Source organism: Mytilinidion resinicola, assembly GCF_010093595.1.
Source record: "Mytilinidion resinicola strain CBS 304.34 unplaced genomic scaffold BDZ99scaffold_30, whole genome shotgun sequence".
Lineage (NCBI taxonomy): Eukaryota > Fungi > Ascomycota > Dothideomycetes > Mytilinidiales > Mytilinidiaceae > Mytilinidion > Mytilinidion resinicola.
This window is the reverse complement of record NW_022985466.1, coordinates 222,168-247,867: the sequence shown is the minus strand read 5'-3', so window position 1 is coordinate 247,867 and position 25,700 is coordinate 222,168. Positions and strand designations below refer to the sequence as shown.

Genomic DNA, 25,700 nt, shown 5'->3' with positions numbered 1-25,700 from the left:
TTTTGTTTACTACACATTCACCAAAAAAGGGGCTGCATTATCATTACCAATCTAAAGAATTTATCTGCGCATCCTTGTGTTTCCATCCCTTGACCTCCTTCGCTAACTTTGAACTCCACCCATCACGCACCGACTCATCAATCCATGGCCTAGCTGCTTTCCTATCCCTTTCAAACTCCTCAATGTCCTCAATAGTCGCTAGAGTGACGGCAATCTCATCCATGCCGTCGATTAATTCTTTCTTTCGGCGTTCTTCTATCTCAAAGCCCCCTATCTTGACACCACTTTCGTCCAATACCACCTGATCAGCAAGATTAATTTGAATTTCTTTCCCCAATCCAGCTGACAGGACAATGCGGGCCACCAACGCGGCGTCAGGTTTCACTAACAGAAGCCCGTTCTTGAACGCATTATTGTAGAAGATATCAGCAAAGCTAGGTGCAAAGATGCACCGGAACCCGAAGTCTTGAAGCGCCCAGACGGCATGCTCCCGAGAGCTGCCACAGCCAAAATTTGGGCCAGTGGCGAGCAGGAAACTAGCGTTACGATGCTTTTTTTGGTTGAGGATGAAGTCGGCTTTAGGGTTCCCGTCGGGGTGGTAGCGGAGATTGTGGAACAAGCAATCACCCAGTCCTTTCCGTTCGATCGTGGTACAAAACTGCTTCGGGAAGATGGCGTCTGTGTCGATGTTTGAGCGCTCGACTATCGCTACGCTACCGCAAACGGTAGTGGAGTACGCTGATATCTTTGCCGATCGTGCCACCGGAGCTGCACTAGGTTGATCAGTATTTTCAACCTCAGGATTGCCTCCCTCACTCCCGCTTTCGATGTATTCCTCGCTTTCGGATGAGTAAATCACTTCGGGGGCCTCTTGCGGTTTCAATCCAGTTTCAAGACGCACATCAGCCAACGTGCCATGAATCGCAGTAGCAGCTGCAACTGCAGGAGAGACCAAATGTGTCCTCCCCGCTGTCCCTTGACGGCTCTCGAAGTTCCGATTGCTCGTACTCGCACATCTTTCGAACGGCAGTAACGCGTCCTCATTCAAGCCCACGCATAGACTGCACCCCGCTTCTCTCCACTGAAATCCAGCTTGCTTAAAAATAGCATCAATTCCTTCGCGCTCTGCAGCCCTCTTCACTGCACCGGACCCCGGAACTGCAAGGGCGAGCTTGAGGTTCGGCGATATCCGCTTTCCTCGAAGTATCCGTGCGGCGATGCGGAAGTCTTCGAGTCGAGCGTTGGTGCATGACCCTATAAAGACTTTGTCGACTGCGATGTCCGTCATTCTTGCCCCCGCTTCTAGACCCATATACCCCAGCGCCTGCCGACAACTCTCCTGCTTCACCGGGTCTTCGAAGTCTTCTGGCGCTGGAACCGAGCCCGTGATGGAGACGACTTGTTCCGGAGATGTACCCCACGTGACTGTAGGCATCACCGCCGTGGCATCAATGTGCACGGTCTTGTCGAAATGGGCTCCGGGATCCGAGTAGAGCTGCTCCCAGTACTTCAACACCTCCTCCCACTGTCCACCAGTCGGTGCCAGCGGTCGACCCTTCACGTACTCGAAAGTCGTTTCATCCGGCGCGATCAGCCCAGCTCGAGCTCCCGCTTCGATGGACATGTTGCACAGCGCCATTCGGCTCTCCATGCTCAATTTCCTGATTACTGGACCCGCGAACTCAATCACCATCCCCGTACCACCCGCCGTGCCTACATCCTTCATCAGCATCTCCCACATCGCAAATCGCCGACTCAGAAGTTCGCCTACCTATCGTCCCAATGATATGCATCATCAGGTCCTTAGAGCTTACACCTTCGGCTAAAGCACCATTGACTTCGACTCTCATGTTCCCCCACCTCGTCACCACGACCGTCTGCGTTGCGAGCACATGCTCTACCTCGCTCGTACCTACGCCCCACGCTAGTGCCCCAAACGCACCATGGGTGCTCGTATGGCTGTCCCCGCATACGATGGTCGTGCCGGGCAGCGTGAACCCCAGCTCCGGGCCTATCACGTGCACGATCCCCTGCCGTCGCGAGTTCAGCCCTAGATAGGGGATATTGTGCGCCCGGACGTTGCGCTCGAGAGTCTGAACTTGGAGGCGCGAAGCTGGGACGCGCAGATAGGTGGCGGGCGTGACGGGATAGGGCCGTGGCGTCGTGGGAACGTTATGATCGGATGTGGCGAGCTGGAGGGCGGGTTGGCGCACAGGGAGCGATCGAGATGCCAAACCGCTGAAAGCTTGCTATACGAAAAGATCAGGCTGGTAGATTTTAAAATGAGATACGGGGGGTCTCGTACCGGGGAGGTGACTTCGTGGATTAAGTGCCGGTCAATGTAGAGCAAGACAGTGCCGTCGTCTCGCTCGGCGACGATGTGGTCGGCGAAGATTTTCTCGTAGAGAGTTCGCGGCTTCTTTGGGGTCGCCATGGCGTCGAAGCGGAGTTGTCGATTCGAACGGGTTCGGATTTCACTGTTTTTTCTTCTCAATGTGGGAATTGAACGGTGTCGTACAAACCCGTTGCCTGTCGGCAAGAAGTTAGTCGCACGAGTCGCCGGTCGGAGCGGCTGGTAAGCAGGTGTAACAATGGACGCAAAGATCGGTCCGGCCGGGAACCGGGGTATCGGATGAGTAAGATAGAGGCATGATTTCCGGATCTAGGGATGGTACCATTGTCCCCTTTGGTACTCGGGTTGCGGAGATCAGATACAATCGCCACGCTGTGTAACAGTCGTCGATGGAGCCGAGTTCGCAACCAAGAAATCACGTTTGGGCATCACAGGATCTGACTGTAGTACGAAGCGTGACTGGCGTCATGCTCACAGGTCACAAGACTTTGGGAGCTTAGTTTGAAACACGAAGCATACGGCTCTATTCTCTATTGAAGAAACGTTCGAGTAGAAGATTTCAGGATTACCTGCAATCACATGACGTTCTACAACCTCCTTCAAACGATTAAGTCATCCTTCTTCGATACTTCTTTACGAATGCTCTTAACGAACTCGAACCAGCTCTCTCCTATCTCGTACTTCTTGCATTATCTGGGCTTCCGGAGCGATGGGGAGAAGCCTCAAGCTCGGAACGTATTTTTGCAGGCCCTGTTATGCTTTTATTAGTCCTTTGTCTCCTATCAACTTTATGAAACACGAAATAACTTACCAAAGCAGAGGAAAGACAAGCTAGTAACTCAGCTTCTTCGAAAGTAGAGCACATGCTGGCGCCCCAAGACACGTAGTGCCCACCCTTCAAGTGGCAATTTGCGACGGCCATTTCCTGTGTCTTGCCGTTCTCTACCCATTTCCGCTCAAAGACCTCGAAGGGAAGCTGGAGGCCAGTTCCAATTGCTAGTGCACTGGAAACGGCCGCGGCGATACCGTCTGCACTCCCCCGAATATCCCTGGCGAGTCCGTTGATGAGGATTGTCGCAGAAATTTCAACCTGACTACTCCTCCCTCGGGCGTGATATCCATGCTTCAGGATCCTCGCATCCCTCTGTCGGACATGATACGTGTCCAAGAAAAGATCCTGGATATCAACCGGCGACAAGACTCGACCAACCTTATCCGAGGCGCTCTTAACAATCTTCGAGAAGTCCTGCTGTAGCGCTTTCGGCAGATCCAAATCAACACTCCTCTGCAACGTCCACGCTACTCCCCCCTTCCCACTCTGCGAATTAACCCTAATAACCGACTCATACGTGGCGCCGATATCCTTCGGATCAAGCGGCAGATACGGCACCGTCCAAATATTCTTCTTCCCCTCCGTCGGGGGATTCTCCCACATTTTGAACCCCTTGTTGATCGCATCCTGATGGCTGCCGCTATACGCCAAAAACACCGAGTCTCCAGCGTACGGCGCGCGCATGTGCACTGGAATCTGCGTGAGCTTCTCCACCGTCTTTCGAATCCCTGGAAGATCCGAGAAATCAAGCTCGGGGTCGACTCCTTGGGTGTACAGATTCAGCGCGAGCGTCACCAGATCCACGTTTCCGGTCCGCTCGCCGTTCCCGAAGAGACACCCCTCGACGCGCGTCGCGCCCGCGAGCTGGCCCAGCTCGGCCGCGGCGACGGCGCAGCCGCGGTCATTGTGGGGGTGCAGCGAGACGGTGACGGAGTCGTGGGGGAAGGCGCGGCAGAAGAGCTCGACTTGGTCGGCGAAGGTGTTTGGCGTGCTCATCTCGACCGTGGCTGGGAGATTCAGGATAAGCGGGATTTCGGGCGTGGGATCCCACGCTTCGCGGACCGCGTCGCAGAGCGCGATGGCGTAGGACGAGTCGGTATCTGAGAACGCTTCCGGGCTGAACATCAGATTCCAGCTCGTGCCGTGCTGCGCTGGGTCGTCTTTGGTGATTGATTTCGTGTAGCGGACGCAGTCGACGGCCATGTCGAAGACGTCTTGACGCGACAGCCCGAAGATGGTGGATTGGAAGGCGTCGCTGGACGCAATGTAGAGGCTGATAATTGCCTTCTTCGCCCCGGTCACGCTCTCCACGGTGCGCTTGATCAGCTCGCGGCGGCAGGGCGAGAGGACTTGCAGCCAGACGTCTTCTGGGACCGCATTTGGCGTCTCGACGAGCTGGCGCGTGAAGTTGAACTCGGTTTCGGAGGCGCTGGGGAAGGCGACGTCGATTTCTTTAAAGCCCATGCGGATGAGGAGGTCGAAGTAGATTTGCTTTTCTGCTACGGTCATCGGGTGAGCTAGACTCTGATTCCCATCTCGAAGATCGGTAGCGAGCCATCGTGGCGATTTCGTGATGGTCTTGGAGGGCCACGTTCGATCTGGAAGAGAGGGGGCCGCGAAGGGGGCGTATTTCTGGGAGGGGTCGCGGAGCCTAGTTCCAAGTATGAGTTAGATGCCGATGTTATGAAACTACAGTCAATTATGTCCTCTAGAAAAAAAAAACGTTTACTTACATTGGCATCGTGATTTTGATTCGACTTTGTTTTGGGGAGTTCAGTAGACTTCGTACGATTCTCAAGGACTATCTTGGAAGATAGGAACTAAAATCAGGATGGTTACTACGAGACGTCAAATTAGGGATGTCTCCAAGAGTTTCCCCTGCAGGCTATCCATGCAGCCGCGTTTCCGATTCCGGTCCGCATCTTCGGATCGGTACGATCGGTAGATCCATTGGACGCTTACTCTAGCCGAGCGGACCGCTTGTCAGCTTGTTGGGGAACCTGCTCGGACCACGGTGACCGTTGCGTCGTCCCGGCATCTTTATCCTATATCGGCTTAGACTAGAAATACTCGTTTAATATGCTAATGTGTCTCCGAGGCTAGTTTCTGTATATCAGGAAGATCCTTCAGAAGCAAACAATACAACCCAGAGCTTTAAGCGCACTTCAAACTCTCGGTACTTGACGGTTGTTAAAATTTTCGCTGCAAGATGTCACCATCAATTCCAATTCTCGACGCCACTTTCATGGCCAAGGGAACGGCCGAAGAAAGGGCAGCGTTTGGACAGAAGTTCCTCGAAAGTATGACCGAGTATGGATTCGTAAAACTTGTCAATCACAGCGTTCCACTACCTGTGGTTGAAGATACGTTTAGCAAAGTAAGAATCTCTCAGAGAGGTGGATTTTGATTGCTAAACTCGTACTAGATCAAGCAATTCTTCAAACTACCCTTCGACGTGAAGAGGCCTACGATCAATGATCCGAAGAAGGGACAACAGCGTGGCTGGAGCCCCCCTGGCGAGGAGAAGACCTGGTGGTTGGAGAGCAACACCGGGGACGTCGAGTCTCCCCGCTTTAGTGACAACAAGGTAACAGCTTCAGGCCGCCTCCTCCAAGAACTAAATCATGACTGACCATTTCCCCAGGAAAGCTTCGACTGCGGAGACCCCAAGGACAAGCAATTCCCCAACCAATGGCCCGCCGAGTCCGCTCTCCCAGGCTACCAAGCCACAATGGACCAATTCTACTACGATTGCGGCCAGCTCTGCGTCAATCTCCTGGAAGTTCTCGCCGCCCAGATGAATCTCGACCCGAAGCTCTTTTCATCCAAATGCACGAACGAAGCCAGCACGATCCGCATCAACCACTTCCCTCCAATCGACCGCCAAACCCTCGAGAGCGGCCAAGTCAGCCGTATCTGGCCCCACAACGACTTCGGCATCATCTCCCTCGTCTTCCCCGACCGAACCGGCGGCCTGGAGTACGAAGACCGCGAGAACCCAGGCACCTTCATCCCGATGCCGTACAACGGCGACGACGAGGTCGTCGTCATCATCTCCGAGACCTTCCAGCGATGGACCAACGGCGCTGTGAGAGCGGGTTTGCACCGCGTGACGAAACCTGTGGATATGGTTGGGGATGTCGTGCCGGAGAGGTGGAGCCTTGTGTATTTCTGCAAAGCGGATAGGCATATTAATGTTGGGCCGTTGAAGGAGTTCGTGGGTCCGGAGAGGCAGCCGTTGTATGAGGATTTGACGGCGCTGGAGTATCAGGCGATGCGGAATGCGGTGCATTATCCGGAGCCGGTTGCGGAGGGGGTTTCGGTGGAGGCGTAGATTTGAAAGCTTTAGACTAGCTAGCTGATTGCTAGTTGAGTGACTTCTCACAGTGGGATGCAGCGAGTATGAGTGGAGCTTGAATAGATCAAATATCTGAGTATCCATCTTTCTGTTCATGCATTGGAAATTAGACTACATTTTAACCGCTCGGCTACCTGCTTACAGGAGTGAATCTCAAATGGCTGGATATCCGCATGCCTAAATTTGACATCTAGTACGCAAAGTCTTACAGTCGTTAGTACCATGAAACTCAGGCTAATTAGCTAGATACTAGCTAGGGAATCCTCGGCAGTGGTATCAAGCGAGCAGATTAGATCTTTAGCACTGGTATATCCACGACCCTAGACCAATGATGTAGCCCTCATTATGTCAGGGTTAATACGGTGCATATCAGATCACGCTTTGATTGCTTCCCTACCTACTATCAAGGTACACTCTAGAGTGATATCAGGCAAGCGTAGTTAGATCCTGAGTACTAGTATATCGGTGTACTCAAACTTGAGATCCATCGCTCACCATGTGAAAGTCAACGGGGTGGAAATCAGACAACCTTTTAACCGGCCGACGACCTGCTAGATGGGGTGCTCCTTACAGCACTATCATTTCAGGCAAAAGCAAAGCCACATTAGTAGTAGAGCTGTATGCCCAACTGACGACGGTGAATTGGGTGCCTTCGTAAATATCTACATACACTTGTACGGCATCATGGGTGGTACCTCGACGGTATGATGCAAAGATTGGCACAGTGGAATTCGGGCTGCCATTTGATTGATTGGTTACCTTCTAGCTGAACTCCTCTTTAGAGTGATTGTGAGCTTAGAACGATTTCAATTCGAGCAGTGTGATATTGTAGTCTTGCCTGATATCGCAATCCTTCGAGGTATTCCCCGTCAGGATTGACAGACTAGGTCCTCGTCGTATCAGCATCACCATGATCCTGGACCTCTTCATCCTCCCGAAGTAGCAGCTTACACGAACCCCCCACGGTGCCATCATCTGCCTCTTCCATGATCCATCGCTCACCGGCGTAATCACCTTCAGTACCAAACGCATTTTCACACCACGAGAGCTTCCGTTGAAGTTCGATAGGATCCCGTCGCACTTCCGGCGGCCATCGCGACTGGCGGATAAACTCCCATCGCTCTAGTCCCTCCAACCCAGCGGGAACAATCACCTCAGTCTGCCTAGAGCGCTCATAGGCCTCCGCCGCTGTCTTGATCTTCTTCACTAGATCGCGAACGTACTCCTGGATCTGCAGCATAGTGATGCCTCCACACCCAGCCTCCGTCTCGATCTCAATCTGCCTCGGTTCGTGAGTCTCGCGCTCGTCGTATCCGCTCCGCAAGATGAAGATTGGCGGCTGACAGCACAGCGCACGTTGCCATTCGCCGGTTGGGGTCTCCAGGAGCTTCGTGACCCAATGGTCTTCGTCGAAGTAGTCGTGCCAGCTTTGACAGCTTCGCTTCTTTATTGTGCCAAAGATTTCCGTCGAGTACCACGCCTTACTTCCCCGGTACGTGATGAACGAATGTCGACGCTGCATTAGCATGCGGAGGAGCATTGGGTGCCACTGACGGCCGATGACGGGCGGCACTCAGTAGACAGCATCATTGAGGTAAGCGGCCGATTTGGGAAGCAGGAAGCCGGGGACTCGCAGTGTTGGGGCTTTGGTGAGTGGAGCGAAGAACAGTTGTTGTTGGATGGGGAAGCTGTCGTCGATGATGTCGCGCCAGTGCTTGCATACGCGCTTGGCTGAGATGACGTCGGTGAACGGGAGATGCTGGAAGATGTTTTCGATAAGCTCGACGATCTGGCCTACGCGCTGTGAGGAAGGCATTTCAGCGCTGGTTTCAGTGGCGTGATTGAAGCTCATGGGTGGGAGATTCTGAATTAAGATGTGCTACCAAGCTGTTGGGGGAGAAAGAGGGCAGTTCGAGGGCCACCGTGAGGTGGTGAAGGGGTGGTAGAGGAGTCCGGAAGGTGGGGTGAGGTTTGTGCTGAAGAAGAAGCTGGGTGGACGTTCTTAATGAATTGTCGGCTGCCCGGTGACTTAAAGTTAGCGGCCGCACAAATGAAGACATATGCATTTCTGCTATGACCAGCCTTCACACATTGGAGGGTCTTCCATACAGCCTCAACATGTTGTCAGTCGTGATCCAAAGTCCCCTGCGCTTCAATTCAGCCCAGTCTTAATCACTGTCGTCTGGCTCTGGTAGGTCTTCGGCGACGAGAAGGGCAAGATTGGGTCAGACAGACGAGCTATAACGACTAGCCCGGTCTGTGTGCTACCCTCGCAGTCAGGTTTATCGCTTCGAGCGCGTATATGTAGGAGAGGTCTCATAATGTCAAATTCATAACCAAAAGCCTGTGAAATCTAGTCTAATTTACATTGTGAATCCACCACGTCGCTCCTCTGGGCCTTGATGCCTGGCTAAAAATAATGGCAGATGACACGGGGTGGCGTTGACACCCTAGTGAGCATGTTGAAGTACTCCAGAGGGATCCTGTTCCTGTGCTTCTCGGCAAATTGTGCCGGAGACAGCAGCTCTCCTATCCCTCTCTCAGCCACTTTGATGCTGAGTCTTATATTTGTCGTGAAGGGTGGAAGGGTAGCCAATGAAACGACCTGGAGGATCGCGAGACTTATGCTCGAGACGGAGCAGACGTTGGAGTCGTAGAGGAGGTGTGTCTCTAACTTTTTGCGCCTCACCATGCGATTTAGAAGCCGCTCTGCCTCTAACCTGTCTGCTTCATTGTTAAGCAATTGGGTAAATTGATAGCCTCCAAAATACGTAGTGTGTCTCTGGCCCCATGCAAGGAAATAGCCCCCGGAAGGCCAATAGGGGGAGGCAGAATAGAGGGCATTGTAAACGACCGGAGCAATGTTGACCAAGACAAGAGGTTCATTGGGATTGCTGAGGACGTGGAGTTCGTGTTCTGGGGCGGAATTAACATAGACTTCGAGGATCATGTCCTCGGCCCGAAATTTGTTCACAGTTGGTCGGAGAATGGCTGAAGCTTCGTCGTTGATCATCTTGCTTGTAGAGAGAATCGCGGGATTGACTGTCCATTTTCGCCAGTATATCTCATCGTCGCGCTCTTGCTTGAGGTTGAAAGGGAGGGGTTGCTTCGAGACTTCGGGAATGTACTCGTAGACTTTCAGGCGGAGTTCTTTGGGGAGGTCGAGGAATCGAAATGGTCCTTCTCTGACCCAGCGCTGGGAGGGTCTGGCAGATGATGGTCCGGCAGACGATGAATGACTGGGAAGAATTGTTAGTTGAATGAAGCTTCTGCTGGAAAAGCGATACACGTACTTGTTGACGTTCTCGCCCTCGCCGTCTAGGCCAGGGTGGCGTGCGAGAGTGACCATGGTGGTGTTGATGAGGTTGTGTAGGTGTTCTGGGATCTTAAGAGCTCAGTGCGGGTTTTGTGTAGGGTAAGTATTGGGTTGGCAGTGACGTGGAGCCTTATGAGGTACGGTGGAGGTCTGTTGGTGAAGTGGTGCTCCATAAACAATGTTCTGCCCGCACGCCTGGACACTCCCTCCCCTCTCCTGTCACTCCCGTGGATCCACTCCGACATTCTAGTATAACAACAAAGTTCACTGCAAGCCATAACCCGCGCATCAATCAGCCACTCCCTCTCTACCACCCTCAAAGCAACACTTCGCTACACTCCAGCACCACGATCTTAGAAGATGGGCAGATGCAAAAAAATGGTGAGACGAGGCAAGGGCTCTCCATCTGGAAGCCAATGGGACATGAAGACGAAATGGTACAACAGACAGAAACTTCCCAGTGAGTGCCCCTCCACAATTCTGGGTAGTTTCCAATCACTCACAAGCTGCAGCGGCTACTCCAGGCGCACGAAAGGGCCCATAAAGTGGCGTTTCCGATTCATGGACCTTTCGAAAGATATCCGCCTCATGGTCTACGAACGTCTCCCTAATATGAGCGACATCCCTTCTCCCCTCAATGGCTTCACCCCCGATGTCGACGATTGTTTCCTGCGCGACTGGACTTTCAATACCGCCATTCTGGCCACATGCAAGCAAATCCGAGACGAGGCACAAGCGCTGTTGAAGACTCGAATGACTGCCCTGCATGAAGATTCCTTCTGCCTTGTTGTTCAACCTACCTCTACCAGCCGAGACTTTGCGAAGGCTCGCGATGCCTTCAGTTTCCTCGGTAAAGCAATCTGGTTCACTTGCCTCGAGGCCGCAAAATACGAATGGGAAGATGATGAAACGAGGGGCATCGAAGACCTGTTGACGGCGATTGACCCCTGGATGAAAACCTTCTGGGTAAAATGGATGCACAACAAGGGGGATTACATGGCCATACAGAAGCCCATGTTGCTCTTCATCTGCCGCTTTCTCCATGCTTTCTTGGAGCGCCGGCTACTCGAGGTGGAGCTGGTTTACGATCTCGACATTCCAGACTATACAACGGAGAAGGTCAGGGCTTGTGTTACCATACAAACGTTGCGCACCGTACTAGGAGAATATTTCGATATTAAGGTTAGGATGCTTGGCACGTTGGAACAGAAGATCGAGCTTGCGGAAAGCATGGTGGGCCACTTGTTGAGGATTGGGCCGGTGACTGTTATGGCCACCGCCTTAGGCCTTTTTGAGCGACCCATCATGGCATCTAATCACGACGAGATTTCCGAGCGCTTGGGGCTAGAGCCTAATGTTTTACGGATCCCTTGTCGCGAATGAACGTTTCCGTCCGAGTTGTTAGGCATTTGGGGCTTAGAGCGGATGATCTTGTAGTTGGGTCAAAAGCAAGAGCGTGGTGTATAAATAGTTGATCGAAGCAAACGTGGTGGGAGGCAATACAACAATAAGATGAGACAAAATACCGGAAGAACTAACATTTCGGACCTTTAGCCGTGAAATCTGCTTTATGTCCCGATAATTGACTGATTGCGAGATAGAGCGTTTATTGTAGTATGTACCCATTTTCCAGGCACTCGTTAAAGTTCATCTAGGACCTGTATATTAGCTCATCTTCTCAGCTACTCTGCGAGCCCCAATAGGAAAGTGAGACCACTCAAGACATATCAAACCCTGTTCACCTAGGATGTCATACCCACTAAAGCCTTGATCATATAGTTTAAGATCCCAATTTGACACACCAAGAAGATCCTTGAGATGCTCTCGGACACTGCATCATGCTTTCAAATTACAGCCCCACATGAATCAGAAAGAAGGCTTAACAAGGACGGCTTCGAGGACGTACCAGGATTCGCTTAAAAGGAATATAAAAAATTCCAGCACATACAGTATATCGAGGGTCTCCAGAAAGGGGCCTGGCACGTGATCTCGCTACCCTGATGGTGGTGAGTTTAGGGGCTTCGTTGATTTGGCTACTGTTGGTGAACTTGGCGGGGATTCGTTGTGTGTTGGGAACTCGCTGGCGCCTGGGAAGCACCAAAGTGACATTCACTGGCGGGCACGCCAGCAGCGAGAGGAGTGGCATCCGGTGCAGTAACTCCCGCTTTTCACTGATGGATCCCTACAACTCCTCCATCAACTCCACAACCACAACTACCACACCCACACCCACCACAACCAACATTATTCCCCACTCAACCCAACACCCAACCTCCACAATCAAAGTAAGCCAAGGAATCACCACCCCCTACCGAATTATACTCACCCATTCCACAGTCTCCCTCAACTCAACAACTCAACATGCCTGCCTACCACGCCGCCAAGGTGACCAAGTACTCGTACAACGGCACCTGGAACAACAAATGGACGAAGGCCATGGACGACGAGCTGGTGAAGAAGTACAACGCAGGCGACTCTTGCCACAAGATTGCCGGTACGCTCAACAGCTCTCCGAACGGCGGACCGGCTCGTTGGGAGTCGATCCGCGATCGCCTGAAGGAGATCTTCCCTGGCAAGCACATCAAGGGAGATGACGACGACGCTCAGGCGGGTAAGTTCGAATTTTCCAATCCAATAAGGGTCAAAGCTAACGTGTTGGAAGATCATACGGATGACACGTGCTAGTTATCTTGACAGCACGTCGGTAGTCTGGCGAAGTTTTGCTCAGGTACCGGTTCGATTGACGATTACGCAAGCGGTCTGCTGTATATCGGTGTCTGCGTTCTAGAAAAGCTGGCAATGCCTCCAACAGTTTTTTTTTCGAGTTCTTGCTTAGAGATGGTTTAGACTGCCGATATTGATGGAACCTAGGGCTCTAGATTCATCAACCTCTCCTCGTTAATACAGCCATGCTCTGACTATGCATCTTGCCGCCTATGATATCATGGTGATGTGGTGATTCCAGCTATTCTTTCCAGCTAAGGTTCGTAGCTCTTGTGTAGCTCTTTTCATATCAAAGGGGGGTAAATTAAGAGGATCTTTCCGATGAAGTCGCTTTTGAGTTTCGGCTGCGCTAATGTTAGTACACCCTCCGGCCTCGAGGCGAAGGGACCGGACTCCCGCCAGAGATGTAAGCTTTCCCGGCCATGGACGACGTTATATCCGTGATAGGCCGCTGTTGTACGCTATTTTTTCTCATTTAACTTCGCCCAGGGGTGTAATGCGGTATAACAGTGGTCCCAATGATATGAGATGGGCGTTGGAATGCCGCTTTCTTGAACGAGAGCTTCCGTAGTAAGATGGTCGTAACTTTGTGAATTTAAAGCGTTTCATGATGAGGACCTTCCAGTTCTGCGAATCCTCAATCCCTCAGCGCCCAAGCCTGCCACAGATTAAGCAAAAGCGCCTGGATGCCACAAATATATCCCGCGGCCTGAAATGCACTAGACAAATCTCGGGTATAGTACCAATACCCTACTCCAAACCCAAGGCTACCGCAGGCAAGTGCGATCGTCATAAAAACATACAGCTTCGCCATGAAGCGACCCTCCACGAAATGGACACCCCAAGCTGTGACGTTATCCGGCTCTTTCCCTCGTTCCAGCCTTTTCTCGAGTCGTTTTGGAAGCTGCTCAAGGCACGTCACGTCTTCTTGCCCATCGTGAGGCTCATGCAACCTGTGAAGAAGGTACTCGGAACCGAGAGGTGGGATTGGTATATCGTCAGGCGGTCGCGGTGCGTAGTCGTAGTGTTTAGCGTTTTCCGGAGGGACTTCGTTTGTTTGTATGCAATCGGCCACGGCGTTCTTTCGTAAGGTGAACTGTGAGTTGTTAGCCTTAGGGGAAGCCTATGTATTCTGCAACCTTTGAAGTCCCGAGGAAGCTCCTTGTTAATAGTACATAAAGATTTGAGATGAGTTACTATAAGCATACCTTGATGAAGTCAATTCTCGTGAGCACTTTGAAGGAGAAGAGTTTGGAAACCGAGTTTCGCTTCTTCGAGTAGACTTTATGCAGGAGCATAAAGAGCTCCTCGTCTGATTTGACTGCAGATATATCTATGGGGTCGTAGCTTGTCGTATGCCGACTATCTTTCATGCACATGATCAGGAACCTTGGGCTACCAGGCGCTGTCGTTGGGTTAGTCTGCTGGCCAGGGCTGGCAATAACAGCCATAGGTATGCCAGGCGAATGCAATTTTCGAGCAGTAACGTTGAAAATCCGTTTGAAAGTAGTCCGAATCCGCGAAATGAGATGCGACATAAAACCAGTCATTTTTGAAGGGGTCCGAGTAATTTCCGCTTTAGAGATTATTCCAGAGGCAATCATCTGATCCGCAAGTCTAGCCGTGGCTCCGGGAGTTGTCTCGAGGAAGTCATCATGACCCATGTGGCCGCACCGCTACTCTAACATCAGAAACTGGAAGATTGTAGGGAGGTATGTGAATAAAAAGAAGTCGTATCTTACACAAGACCATATCATTCGCAGCTTGCCAGTTGGTAACTTCGGCCACCCCAAAAGGAATTCTTTAGCTGATTGTATAGAAACCGGAGCGATAATACCTGATCGGGCCGTGAACCACGACAGATCCACATGAGTGACCCGATCCATGCTCTTCGACTTTCGATATCGGTTGTACCAGCCGACGGATGCATAAAGGAAATAGGGAAGGGTGACGCAACATAGCAGTAGTAGCAGTGAAACGACGTTAGAGCGTCCTAGGCAGTATAAGCTTATGAAACACCAGAGCGTCCGGGACCAAAATGAGTTGATAAGCGGGACGTCGATAGTTTTGGCACGATCCGTGTCTACCGGGGCGTCTAAGGAAGACGAGGATGCAAGTAATGAATGAAAAGAGGAATCGTCATCGGCTGATTCGACTAGTGAATAAAAAGAGGAAACGTCGTCATCGGAATCGTCGTCTGATTCATATGCATTTACGGAGCGGGCTCTTTGAAGGTGTTCTAGTATCGTCATATTGCTTATTGGGTAAGACTGGCCGCCCAGCTGGTCTGCTGAATCAGTGCTGGCACCGTGAGAGACAAGGCACAGAACAGCCTCGACATTCTCCTTGAACACGGCTATCTGGAGTGGCGTGTTTCCCCAATTGTCTGACAACCTGAAATCGGCTCCCAAGTCTATCAATGTCTTCAGGTTGGTATGATTCTCGGTGGCACATGCGGCATGAGCTGGAGTCCAACCTCCGTAGCGAAACCTGCAATTGAAGTCTGCGCCGTGAGAAAATAGGCACCTGAGGAGACCTTCTTGATCGGACGGAAGTCTGGCGGCGTAGTATAGAGGGCTCGCGCCGAGGTCGTCAATTGCCGAGCCTGATGCACCAGCGTCTAATAATAGAGCTACGCAGACTTGTGACCTAGCTCCGGCGGCGTAGTGCAAAGGAGTCCTGCCTCTGCAGTCGATTGCAGCACAATCGGCACCAAATTCGAGCAAGTCATGTGCAGTTCTCTCGTCTGACCTCATTGCTGCCATCATCAAAGCCGTTCGACCATATGCGTCTGGGGCATCAAGCTCCGTAGTACTGATCTCTAGTTGTTCCTGGACTGTTATGGTCGATAGTGAGAGGACGGACATATGTAGGGCGTTCAGTTGTAGAGCGTTATGATCATAGGGACTTCCGATGTGAAGGCCTAAGAGTGACAAATCTGCTAAGTCTAGAGTGCCAGTACGGCTCATGCCAGCGTGTATGTAGGCTTCTTCAACAGCGGTACTGCAGGTTGATTAGCAAAATGCATGTATTCACATTGGGTCGCTCTTCATACTAGCCAGAATAGTTCGACCAGCTCCACTTCGTTGCGTAGTTGTCGAAGAGAAAACAGAGCTCTCTTTGGTTAAAAAGAACCGCATACTAAAAATCATCAATATATGATCTTTACAGGGTATTGCATGAGAAGCGCTTGTCGAAATCAGAGAAATGAGGGACAGAGGAAGAATTAGGAACCAAAGGGGCAGACGACTTACATGGAGTGGCGTATTACCGTCAGTATCACAATCATACGGCGTTGATCTGCCTTCAATAAAATCTTTTTTCACTTCGAGCGTTGCGCCCACAGCGATCAGGCTCAACAGACGAGCGCGATTTTCCATTGGCTCCATGATTCTAAGCGTAGACTTGATGGAAGGCCGACGAATATGCCACCTGAGCTCAATGGCTATTTCCCCGCGTAAGAACCAAGGAGGGAAGAGATATAAGATACGCAGCCACATCGATGAGGACCGGTAACATCGCGTGCTCTTACAATGCCTCGAGCCACTAGCCATTTTGATGATGGCTACTCCAAATGATGATCGAAATTTCGGATAAGAGCGATATGTGTGCATAGAATGGCTTGTGCAATTGCATCCAGGCGTAAATCCATATAGATCTTCTTCCCGTGGCAAGATTTTGGGTCTAAAGGACTTTTGGTAACCGGTAGATGAAACCATTGTCTCGGTGTCGTCGTCACTCGGAGACCATGGTTTTGTTGCAGTTGCGGATATCTTCATACTTTGTAGAACTCCACGAAGATCCTCATGGATGGAATCGATGTTGCCAGCGGGAGATGTGAGGAGAGAATCAGTTACAAAACTCGGTGGAGAAGCCGTAGCGTTCACATGACCGACAGGACTGTGAGTTGGAAGTGAAATGTGCTGGAGCTGCAACTCAATTGCACGCCTGAAGCACAAGTTAGATGTGCTAGAGATAGGATTGAATTACACCTTACATTTGTGATATATTGATCGTTGCGATTACCGTCGCAAGATCTTCTCGCACAGCGCGGAGGGAATCTCGACTAGCTTGAATCGATTTCTTTTGAGAATACCATATCAAGAGACTTGGTTGTCTCCCGTTTACCGCCAACCGACTAGTCAAGAGCTTGAGTTCTTCTACAAGACGAGAGGCTCGTCCAATGGAAATGTCGATGACATCTGAACTGTGTGCGTCAAGTCTGTGCAAAATTCGATCATTTTGACAGGCTTGCACGACATGATCAAGGACAAATCAGAGATCGGTTGCCTTGACTGAAATTTTAGCGAAATTCTCGTAGTCTGGGACTCTGGGGCTTGAATCTCACCTCGTTCAGCAAGGCCAGAAATTCAGAAGGCGCAGTTTTCGTCTCTCGCAATTTTTGAAGCTCCTTGGTGGTAGCGGAAACGGCCTGAACGAGACCATAGGCACTGGCAGCAATCGACAGCGGATCCGCCATATTCTATGAATAATGAATGAATTGTCGAGAAGGCCTCAAAATCAGATCGGGGAACGAATCACGTGGCTTGACGGTACTCTACAACTGTGGGCCGCATATGTCTACCTTTGGACGGTGAGTGACGAAAGTAGAGCGAGAGTACGTAGAGAAGATCGATAATTGCAAGAGTGGGCTTTATTTGTATCAAATAGTATAATTTCAATATGCAGTGGCGGGGGCTGTGAGCTGGGCCGCAGGCTATGCAGCTGGAGCCTGATATCTGAGGTTGTCGCTCTGCTCTGCTTTCGATCTGCTTTGCTTTCGAATAGAATGTCGTAGTCGAACGAGACTAAACCAATTCAGGAACGTGCAAAGACCCCAGGCTAGGCGTTGAGTGGTATGTAGAAGCTAAGGATCAATGCGGAGTTGATATATTGATGCCTGAGGCTGCCCGGCAAGCGGAGAAACCATACCCGACCTTGCTTTTCCCTCCATCCCGTGATGTTGTGTGAGCCTTGTTTACCAACTCAAATGCGTTTGTATTCAAGCTACATAAACATGCTTCTCTACCTAGACTGATTCCTAGCTCCCAACTTACAGCAGTGATGCATCAACTATGTCGTTCTCCTCACGCTTGAAACTTCAACACCAGACTGAACGCCGCTGTGAACAGCTTTTCGACACAGTATCGGGGATCCGGACAAGACGTCGATATTCATGAGACGGTAGCCTTTTAGGATGCCCCACGAACTGTTAAAGTCCCGGATGGATGCGACGCGGTGGGCTGGAAGTTCTTCGGGTCATTGAGTGAGTGATGAATAACGTAGTCGGCAAGCCAGTGGGCCATGCAAGCCAGTGGGCCACCCAATTATTGGTGCAATTTAGACCTTTTAGCACCCCAGCAATCTCAACAACCACGAGATATAAAGTATAGCTTTAAGATTGCATACACTATCTAGCTCATTTTAATAGCTAAGAGAATGTTTGGAGCAGTATGGCAGCGTAATCCTATTATATGGTAGGTATTACTTGATTTTGGGGGCCAAAACTAGGCAAAATTTTACTGCGGCTAAACAGGGCTATCAAGAGATCTAAAAAATTAACAGATGATATTAAAATAGCCACGGATATCATTATCCTAAGTCACAACCTAGAATATTCTCTGGTTGTTGAGATTGCTGGGGTGCTAAAAGGTCTAAATCGCACCAATAATTGGGTGGCCCACTGGCTTGCATGGCCCACTGGCTTGCCGACTACGTTAGGTGTGCGCGCTAGAACCGGGAAAGCGGAATAGGGGCCTAAGGGCGAGAGTGGAGACTAACGTTGACAGGTGGGGCTGTCGGGGCTTAAGCGGCGGCGAAACGGTGTATACAAGGGGGTAACATGAGCGGGCCAGCAGCGCTCCCTGCTAGCGCTTATTGCCACCTCCATTTGCCACGTAATAACCTGTGCTTATTCAGTAACTAATACTTTGTTGGACCTCCATCTGCAGCAATTACAGCAAGGCAGCGCTCCCTCATGTTGCCTGTATACTTCTCGAATTCTTCGGGCTCGAGCTTCTCCCATTCCTCCTCAGCATACTGCCTCACTTCCTCCTTTGTTGTAGGGAACCGGCGTTGTATTCTCCCCTTCAATAGCCTCCAGACATTCTCAATTGGATTCAAATCAGGGGAATTCGCCGCCCATTCCATTACAAGCATGCCATTTTGCTCCCAGGCCATGCGGGTTGCTTTGGCTGAGTGAATAGAGGCATTATCCTCTACAAGAATAGGCTGGTAATGCAGTGTTTGCCATAATTCCCATGCGAATTTCTTGATATTGGGGCATATATATGTCCGGTAGACATCGCCATTTATTGTCTTCCTTTTATACCCTAACTCAATCGACCAATCCTTTTCAAAAATAACAAGAGGCCCCTTATTCCCATGGGAGATGCTGCCATGGATCATCCAGCTTGAATACCCCCTGAATTTAGGGACACAGCAGTCAACATCATATTTCTCCTCTGCGCATCGAGTAACAAAGATTTGGCCTCCTCCAGTTCGAATAGACGCCTCATCTGTCCAAATTACTGCTGCCCACATCTCAGGAGTCCATTCTAGATGAGAATAGGCCCATTTGAGACGGGCCTCTCGCTGTTCAGGCGTGATAAGTGGCTTCTCTGTTGCAACACGCCGGAAATAGCCCTCCTTTTCAAAGGCCTTGTATAAGGATCGCTTGCAGGCAGAGATTCCTTCAAGAAATGCAATCTCCTCAAAGGATTTCTGTTGATGCCAACGATCTTGTTTTGCTCGTGCAATAAGGCGCTTTCGTGATGGGGTATTGATATTTGGCTTCCTTCCCCTCTGCTTTTGAGGAGTCCAAGTATCCTTTTGGAGAGAGGCAGATAGTGCAGTGCGAGAGACACCAAGAGAGCTGCTAATCTTCTCATCAGTCCAACCAGCATAGTGCTTAAGGGTATACGCAATATCACGCTCGCGAACAGAGAGCCGTGTTCCTGGCTGTCGAAGGACGGGATAACAAAGCAGAGGAGGGGGATGGTGGCCACGGTTCCGGCGTACAAGATTCGGCATTTTTAGGATACAAGATACAAGGATCTCTTGTTGTTTTATATGATGATCTAGCTATTCTGGTTGATTCTACATATTTGTAATACGAACAGCTATGCTTCATACGGCTAAAGCAGCCCCAGCGCTAGCAGGGAGCGCTGCTGGCCCGCTCATGTTACCCCCTTGTAGGTAGTGCACATATCCATCTCCACCTGATAACGGGCCGGCCCTCGTGGACGCGGAAGTGCGGCATCTTCAACCTTCACGAAGCGGCTCACGACTTACAGCAAGTCAGAAAGCTTCGATATTTACATATTCAGGAACAGCGAGACCCATCGATATTGTCATTTTTCCATCTGCTGGAATGGGAATCATGGCATTTGCTGGGCAGCGGGTGTAGCGCGTGTCCATGCCCGGGGGCCTTGTTGGTGGGTCGACGGGATGATCCCACGCTCACTCCCCCCAGCTCGTAAAAAGGGTGCATGCCCCACGGTCGCACAAATGTCCCAATTGTCCGGCAACTTCAAGGCTTCCAACTGCAATCAATCTCTACGCTCCAGATCTCTTTTTGAGGTGTGTTAATCACCTCGCATTGCATCCGCAGGCCCTATCTGCCAGGTCGGGCCTTGTCCTACTGAATCATGGCCGATAGCGAGGAAGAAATATCCCGGGAGCCAAAGACTCGGCCTGAGGTTGCATCTCCACAGGTTCCCAGCGCAAGCGGATCATTGTCCACCCCAACTGCGCCAAAACCTCAGGATCCGATCGAGCATGTATCTGGAGTGGAGCAGAAAATGCCTCTCTACGACTCCCCCGCAAGCGGGCACGATGCCCAAGCGAAGGCGGACCGAGCAGGCGAAACCCCTCGCTCCCCAGACGCGACAGCAAGTTTACCTCCACGAGTTATTGCTCCGCCACCAGTCATGTCACAGCATTCTTCAACTCAATCTTCGTCGTCCAATGATGCTGGTTCTATTTGTCCATTTCAAGACGATGACCGCCAAGACGAACCGCCTGTAATTGCTCTCGTCACATGTTAGATTTATTCAGAACTAATTGTTTGTCTAGGAATATCAAGAAGAGTACGATGATCTTGGATCGGACTTGGGGGATGAAAGAGCTTCGTAAGTTACCACCGAAAAATTGATAGGTGTACCATGCGGATCGGACCCAACTGAACCGAGCAGGTTAACCGAGACGATCAATTCTCAGAACTATCAATACCGCTACGAAAACGGGCGGAGATATCATGGATTCGATAATGCAGGTGAGTTGTCCACTGATAAACTACCCGAATTACTCTAATGTCTCGTAGCATATTTATTACCTAATGATGAAGTTTGTCCAAACATATCTTACATTTGTAACTTCTTTTCACTAACATCGTGACTAGCGCGAACAAGACCGGCTCGGTGAGACTCGTTATTGCTGTTCATTTAATATAAAGGCTAATCAACAGCGCAGAGGGCCAGCATCAGATGTGGGTAATGGCTCTCGGCGGCAAGCTCCACCTCGCTCCGCTGAAGCAAAACATCGGAAACGTCCTCGATGTCGCATCTGGCACTGGCAACTGGGCAATGGATTTTGTATGCGTCCTCTTCCATTCTCGAAGTCACCTCTAACTCGCACAAGGCAGACGAGTATCCATCGGCTAAGGTCGTTGGCACAGATCTAAGGTGTGTTCCGCCCAGTCCCTATTCTGACTTCCTCCCGGCTAACACCAACCAGCCCGATCCAACCAAACTTGTGAGTAATCTCTGGGGGCTAGCCTCAGTATTCTGATATCAATACCGCAGCCGAAGTGTGCCCCCAAACTGCTCCTTTATCGTCGAAGACAGCGAGGGTGAGTGGATCTGGGAAGAGCGATTCGATTTCATCCACAGCCGAACTCTCGGGTCGACATGGCGAGACTGGCCTGGCTATTTCCAGAAATGCTACGAGTATGCCATTTCCCCATCTATCCCAGCTGGACTGTGCCGGAGTTGAATGAGCCGGTGATTAATGAGCCTGCTAGTTTTCTCAATCCGGGCGGCTACCTCGAGCTGCACGAGTTCACATTCCCCTTCCACTGCGACGACGGCACCGCCACGGCTGAGAACCCGATGATGCAATGGTCCATTTACTTCAACGAAGCCGCAGCCAAGGGCGGCGTCGACATGGAGCAATGCGCGCGGCTCGACCCGCTGCTACGCGAAGCGGGCTTCGTTGAAGTGACGAAGCGCCGATTGCGTCTTCCGTTTACAGGATGGAGTGAGGACCCGAACGAAAAGGAGTACGGTGCGTTTTATGGGAAGGCCTTCGACTGGGGGGTATGTGTGGCGCTGCTGACGAGGCGGCTGGGTTGGAGTAGAGAGAGAGCGGAGGTATTCTTGATGGAGGCGAGGAAGGACGCTGCAGATGTTGGGGTGCATGCTTATATTCCTTTGTAAGTCCCGTGATTTCTGATTTGGGGTATAACGGGACTGTGACCCGGGATTTGGAATGATACTAATGAGGCGCACAGATACATTTACACTGCACGGAAACCGGTGTCTGCATAGTAGATTAGATTTTGAGAAGCCCGGCTCTTTTTATGGAGCACGGAGTAGTACATACACCCTCTTCAATCGTACACTGGAACAGGATGTCTTTCAATGAAAGTAGTGTTATTTACCTGCGTAGTTTATCGTGTACTACACGTGACCAGCAATGCATAGGCTGCTCAGGGCATTTCCCAACTTAGTTCTATGCCACATCACCTTTCGATAAACATCCTGAAGGCTTCAAGGCTAAATGCAAAAGACATGCACTGCAGTTCCGCAAGCCGCTATCAACATTTGGAAAGTACTTCAACATGACATCAGAAATCAAGGCAACACATAGCCGTACGAAGTCCAAACCCGCAGCCTGTTTCCTCGATCCCACATTCCCCCAAACGCCATTGCTCCTAGGTATACCACAACAAATCCACCTCCTCACTCCGCCCCCGCCCCCTTCCCCTTCCCCTCCGCCAACCCCATAATAAACTCCCACTCCCCCTCTTCCACCTTACTAACACTCAACCTCGACTGCTTCAGCAACTGCATCCCCTCCAACGCCTCCCCCCTTCCCTTGTACTCCTGCAGCTCCCTCAACCCCACCATCTCCCTAAACTTCCGCCTAAACTCCACATGCACCAGATACCACGTCCGCTTCTCCGGCCCGCTTTTGGGATCATAGTACGCGCTCCCGCTATCCCACGCGCTCTCGTCCGGCGTCGCCTCCCGCACAACCTCCATTATCCCCACGATCCCCGGCACCTTGCAGTTGCTGTGGTAGAAGAAGGCGAGGTCGCCGCGCCGCATCGCGAGCAGGTTGTTCTTCGCGACGTGGTTGCGGATGCCGTCCCACGGCTCCGGGGAGGTGCGGGCGGCGAGGTCGTCGATGGAGAATTTGACGTCGTGGCCGTTTTCGAGGCGCGTGTTGGGCTCGGCTTTCATGAGCCAGTAGTTGCGCGTGGAGGGGGGGTTTGAGGGCGCGGCGGTGGGGGGTTTCGAAGGGGAAGGGGATGAGGCTTTGGAGGGTTCGGAGGGTTTTGGCGCGTCGGCGCCCGCTTTCGAAGGTTTCTTCGTGGCGCGCTTGCTCGTAGGAGGCTGCTTTGTTTTCGGTGAGGCTGGGGGAGGCGACTCCAAGGCGACATCTTCTTCGGCATCGTGGTCTTCTTCGGCATACGTGGCTGGCGGTGCTTTTGATCGTGTCGAGGCTCGCGAGGGACGCGTTGACGGTGGAGCTTTCGGAGCTTTCGGAGCTTTCTGTGACTTCTTCGCTGGAGGCTCTTCTGACGCGTCGGCCGCGGCGCTCTTTCGCTTTTTGGGAGGCATTCGGATGTTGATTGGGGTGTGCGATTTTCAATTGATGGTGGAGGAGATGCTCGCAGTGGCTCTGGCTTTGCGGCAGTGGCCCGCGGTCACATGACTTTCGAACATCATGGATAGCTCAAATATTGGACACTGTCTAGCTGATATCTAAGCATACAATAGCATATAGCTTTAATATTCATGGTTAAGTTGAAACAATCCACAAGAGTGCACCGGCCACGTGCTAGCTTTACGACAGGGGTACTGTGTGCTTTTATCTCAGGAACCTCAGACCCTCTACGAGGAATTGCCTTGCCCGTCCTGCAGTGCGTGAACGTATGCCCGTGCACGCTTATGAATTTTATGCTCGTACACGTGATGCGCACGGACGGGCAAGGAATTCCTCGTAGAGGGTCGGAGGGAAAATGGTCGCAGTTTGTAAGGACGGTTTTTTTGAAGCTTTCACGGTCGCATTCCACCACCACAACTTCTTTCACCCTAAGAACCTAGGAGCTGCTTCTTAAGAGTATAAGAAAGCAGCTCCTAGGTTCTTACAGTAAAAGAAGTTGTGGTGATAAAGTTCCATCTTACAAGCAGATCAAAAAGTGAGCCCGACCGGTTTCAAAAATGAACTCTCTCTTTTCAATGCTGTACTTCGCCCCCTAATAGACTAGGTGGTAAGGCATGAATATGTGAATTGAGTACTCAAGTACCTTAGCATTCAATTGCATCAACAACTGTGATGACAGCTGCTTGGTAACACCCTTTTTTCGTCCACTGAAGAAAATGGGCCTGTTGAATTCCGACCTGCTTAGAAGTGGCGACCGGCTCGTGCACGCTACCACCTCGTGCACGGTTTCCCCGTGCATGCATCACGAACTTCATAAACATATATATTCACTCATATTACTCAGAACCTCATAGAAATCAATGGGGAGACTAAACCGAAGACGCTCTTTCATTCTATCATAATCACAGAGTCATCGTACCTCTTAGGCGTATTCCGGATACGCTGAGGCCGGCCAGAGGCTGATTTCGCTACCCACTCCTCTACCTCATGATTCTGCTGGCCTGTAGGCTCCTCAGGAATAGTAAATACAACCTGGCGAGCCTTCTGCCTCTGGTGTATTACCTTCCTCTCATCTTTAAGCTGCTTCTCTGCATCACGTGCCTCACGTGCTTCCTGTGCCTCGCGCTTCTTGAGATCCTCAGCATCCTTCTGTTCTCTCTGCTTAGCAGCTTTAGCAGAGCGATTGAACTCAGCTATTCTTTCCTTCTCTTCCTTAGCAAGTTGCTTCTGTATCTTCTCCTCAGCCTTTGAAGCTGTATCACGAGCCTTAGCATCCTCTTTCTCTTGGTGTAGCTCTCGAGCCTGCCGCACCTTATTGGGTGAATAGACTGCCGCTTTTCCATTATTATCTTCAGCCAGAATCTGAAAGAGGTTCTTCTGCCGCTTCCTCTTCTTCTGCTCTATCTTAAATGCTTCTTGGTAGCCTCGAATTTGACTTTGAAGAAGTGTATTAGTTGCCATCAGTTGGTGAACATCTTTAGTCAAAGCTTGTACTTCTTTTTGGAGGCTGGACTGTATAGCAACTTCTACCACCTGTTTTAGGCGTGTTTCTATTCGCTTCCAGTCACCAGCCGTAAGAGCCGACCCAGTAGAGTTGCTTGATGATGGCCTTTCTTCATCTTTATCCTCTTCCTCCTCTTTCTTGGCATTAAATTAATCTAATACAACCTCCGGGTTCCATGGGTGAATACCCGTCTTTCTCCATCCACTAGCTATATTAGAAGGAGTCATAGCCTTCTTCTATGCCACCCAAAAGGTCCTGAAGAAGTCTCTCTTTGTGAAGCGGGAGAATCCTTCACAATTCATTATAAACCGGTTCAATTCATTGGAATAGTGAATGGCCAAGGGGGCGAAGAGAGAGACGTCTAATGGCTGCAGGCGGTGTGTTGAATGAGGCGGATATACAGCCAGGAGAATCCTGTTGCTGATGCAGTAGTCAATGAACTTCATATTTACATGAGAGCCGTGGCCATTAATAAGTAACATCCTCCACTCCTTGTTGGCTTTGGCCTTTGTCTCTCGATCAAAGATCTTTAACCAAGCAAGGCCTAGGTCGTTGTTGGTCCATCCGGTTGGTGTTGATGTGAAGAAGCAGGCATGTTCGTCCGGATCAAAATCCTCAAGCCATGTATCCTGTACATTGTTTGTTCCAGCTTGATAGATAAGTGTTGGAGGAAGTGCCGTATTGTCTGCACAGATGGCTGCCACCACAGTAATCCACTCT

The 25,700-nt window shown here is 50.9% G+C and overlaps 12 protein-coding genes across 12 annotated transcripts; 4 read left to right on the top strand and 8 right to left on the bottom strand.

The window, feature by feature from the left end:
• Nucleotides 1–17: 17 nt before the first annotated feature.
• On the bottom strand, nt 18–2,434 carry BDZ99DRAFT_550654 (uncharacterized protein; the record flags this gene model as incomplete). The annotated part of the gene is made up of 3 exons (XM_033726989.1): nt 18–1,713; nt 1,772–2,249; nt 2,306–2,434. The coding sequence occupies 3 exons, from the start codon at nt 2,432–2,434 to the stop codon at nt 44–46; spliced, it is 2,277 nt and encodes a 758-aa protein (XP_033569720.1). The 3' UTR covers nt 18–43.
• A 424-nt stretch (nt 2,435–2,858) lies between these two features.
• BDZ99DRAFT_512384 (aldolase) lies at nt 2,859–4,926 on the bottom strand (the record flags this gene model as incomplete). Its single annotated transcript, XM_033724628.1, has 3 exons — nt 2,859–3,103; nt 3,165–4,836; nt 4,919–4,926. 3 exons carry the CDS (start codon nt 4,924–4,926, stop codon nt 2,999–3,001), a joined length of 1,785 nt encoding a protein of 594 aa, XP_033569719.1. The 3' UTR covers nt 2,859–2,998.
• A 417-nt stretch (nt 4,927–5,343) lies between these two features.
• On the top strand, nt 5,344–6,600 carry BDZ99DRAFT_454446 (Clavaminate synthase-like protein). Its single transcript, XM_033718387.1, has 3 exons — nt 5,344–5,562; nt 5,611–5,772; nt 5,830–6,600. The coding sequence occupies exons 1-3, from the start codon at nt 5,395–5,397 to the stop codon at nt 6,517–6,519; spliced, it is 1,020 nt and encodes a 339-aa protein (XP_033569718.1). The 5' UTR covers nt 5,344–5,394; the 3' UTR covers nt 6,520–6,600.
• Nucleotides 6,601–7,374: 774 nt separating this feature from the next.
• Nucleotides 7,375–8,083, bottom strand: BDZ99DRAFT_576629 (uncharacterized protein; the record flags this gene model as incomplete). Its single annotated transcript, XM_033728598.1, has 1 exon — nt 7,375–8,083. The coding sequence occupies one exon, from the start codon at nt 8,081–8,083 to the stop codon at nt 7,427–7,429; it is 657 nt and encodes a 218-aa protein (XP_033569717.1). The 3' UTR covers nt 7,375–7,426.
• A 33-nt stretch (nt 8,084–8,116) lies between these two features.
• On the bottom strand, nt 8,117–9,892 carry BDZ99DRAFT_527187 (uncharacterized protein; the record flags this gene model as incomplete). The annotated part of the gene is made up of 3 exons (XM_033726220.1): nt 8,117–8,337; nt 8,977–9,782; nt 9,837–9,892. 3 exons carry the CDS (start codon nt 9,890–9,892, stop codon nt 8,117–8,119), a joined length of 1,083 nt encoding a protein of 360 aa, XP_033569716.1.
• A 345-nt stretch (nt 9,893–10,237) lies between these two features.
• Nucleotides 10,238–11,242, top strand: BDZ99DRAFT_482611 (uncharacterized protein; the record flags this gene model as incomplete). The annotated part of the gene is made up of 1 exon (XM_033722501.1): nt 10,238–11,242. One exon carries the CDS (start codon nt 10,238–10,240, stop codon nt 11,240–11,242), a length of 1,005 nt encoding a protein of 334 aa, XP_033569715.1.
• A 161-nt stretch (nt 11,243–11,403) lies between these two features.
• BDZ99DRAFT_199442 (uncharacterized protein) lies at nt 11,404–12,093 on the bottom strand. The gene is made up of 3 exons (XM_033713228.1): nt 11,766–12,093; nt 11,616–11,700; nt 11,404–11,510 (listed from the first exon to the last, which is right to left on the bottom strand). Exons 1-3 carry the CDS (start codon nt 12,003–12,005, stop codon nt 11,500–11,502), a joined length of 336 nt encoding a protein of 111 aa, XP_033569714.1. The 5' UTR covers nt 12,006–12,093; the 3' UTR covers nt 11,404–11,499.
• On the top strand, nt 12,034–12,544 carry BDZ99DRAFT_527185 (uncharacterized protein; the record flags this gene model as incomplete). The annotated part of the gene is made up of 3 exons (XM_033726219.1): nt 12,034–12,144; nt 12,197–12,470; nt 12,522–12,544. 3 exons carry the CDS (start codon nt 12,034–12,036, stop codon nt 12,542–12,544), a joined length of 408 nt encoding a protein of 135 aa, XP_033569713.1.
• Nucleotides 12,545–14,859: 2,315 nt separating this feature from the next.
• BDZ99DRAFT_401037 (ankyrin) lies at nt 14,860–15,339 on the bottom strand (the record flags this gene model as incomplete). Its single annotated transcript, XM_033716205.1, has 1 exon — nt 14,860–15,339. A coding segment is annotated over one exon (480 nt), but the record flags the coding sequence as incomplete, so codon positions are not given.
• A 4,770-nt stretch (nt 15,340–20,109) lies between these two features.
• Nucleotides 20,110–22,574, top strand: BDZ99DRAFT_428164 (S-adenosyl-L-methionine-dependent methyltransferase). The gene is made up of 11 exons (XM_033717182.1): nt 20,110–20,607; nt 20,660–20,715; nt 20,779–20,858; nt 20,907–20,929; nt 20,985–21,003; nt 21,056–21,177; nt 21,224–21,267; nt 21,320–21,337; nt 21,388–21,531; nt 21,606–22,016; nt 22,095–22,574. The coding sequence occupies exons 1-11, from the start codon at nt 20,233–20,235 to the stop codon at nt 22,129–22,131; spliced, it is 1,329 nt and encodes a 442-aa protein (XP_033569711.1). The 5' UTR covers nt 20,110–20,232; the 3' UTR covers nt 22,132–22,574.
• Nucleotides 22,570–23,142, bottom strand: BDZ99DRAFT_347917 (DUF55-domain-containing protein; the record flags this gene model as incomplete). The annotated part of the gene is made up of 1 exon (XM_033714455.1): nt 22,570–23,142. A coding segment is annotated over one exon (573 nt), but the record flags the coding sequence as incomplete, so codon positions are not given.
• Nucleotides 23,143–24,340: 1,198 nt separating this feature from the next.
• BDZ99DRAFT_199391 (uncharacterized protein) lies at nt 24,341–25,076 on the bottom strand. The gene has a single exon (XM_033713227.1). It carries the CDS (start codon nt 24,935–24,937, stop codon nt 24,365–24,367), a length of 573 nt encoding a protein of 190 aa, XP_033569709.1. The 5' UTR covers nt 24,938–25,076; the 3' UTR covers nt 24,341–24,364.
• Nucleotides 25,077–25,700: the final 624 nt, after the last annotated feature.

Bases quoted from the DNA above. Each gene is read 5' to 3' on its own strand.
- BDZ99DRAFT_454446 (XM_033718387.1), top strand. From the start codon at position 5,395: ATGTCACCATCAATTCCAATTCTCGACGCCACTTTCATGGCCAAGGGA. The intron at 5,563-5,610 runs GTAAGAATCTCT...AACTCGTACTAG, and splicing joins TTGAAGATACGTTTAGCAAA to ATCAAGCAATTCTTCAAACT. The intron at 5,773-5,829 runs GTAACAGCTTCA...CCATTTCCCCAG, and splicing joins CCCGCTTTAGTGACAACAAG to GAAAGCTTCGACTGCGGAGA.
- BDZ99DRAFT_199442 (XM_033713228.1), bottom strand. From the start codon at position 12,005: ATGCCACTCCTCTCGCTGCTGGCGTGCCCGCCAGTGAATGTCACTTTG. The intron at 11,701-11,765 runs GTACGTCCTCGA...GTAATTTGAAAG, and splicing joins TTCCTTTTAAGCGAATCCTG to CATGATGCAGTGTCCGAGAG.
- BDZ99DRAFT_428164 (XM_033717182.1), top strand. From the start codon at position 20,233: ATGGCCGATAGCGAGGAAGAAATATCCCGGGAGCCAAAGACTCGGCCT. The intron at 20,859-20,906 runs GTGAGTTGTCCA...AATGTCTCGTAG, and splicing joins TCATGGATTCGATAATGCAG to CATATTTATTACCTAATGAT. The intron at 21,178-21,223 runs GTATGCGTCCTC...AACTCGCACAAG, and splicing joins GCAACTGGGCAATGGATTTT to GCAGACGAGTATCCATCGGC.
- BDZ99DRAFT_199391 (XM_033713227.1), bottom strand. From the start codon at position 24,937: ATGGCAACTAATACACTTCTTCAAAGTCAAATTCGAGGCTACCAAGAA.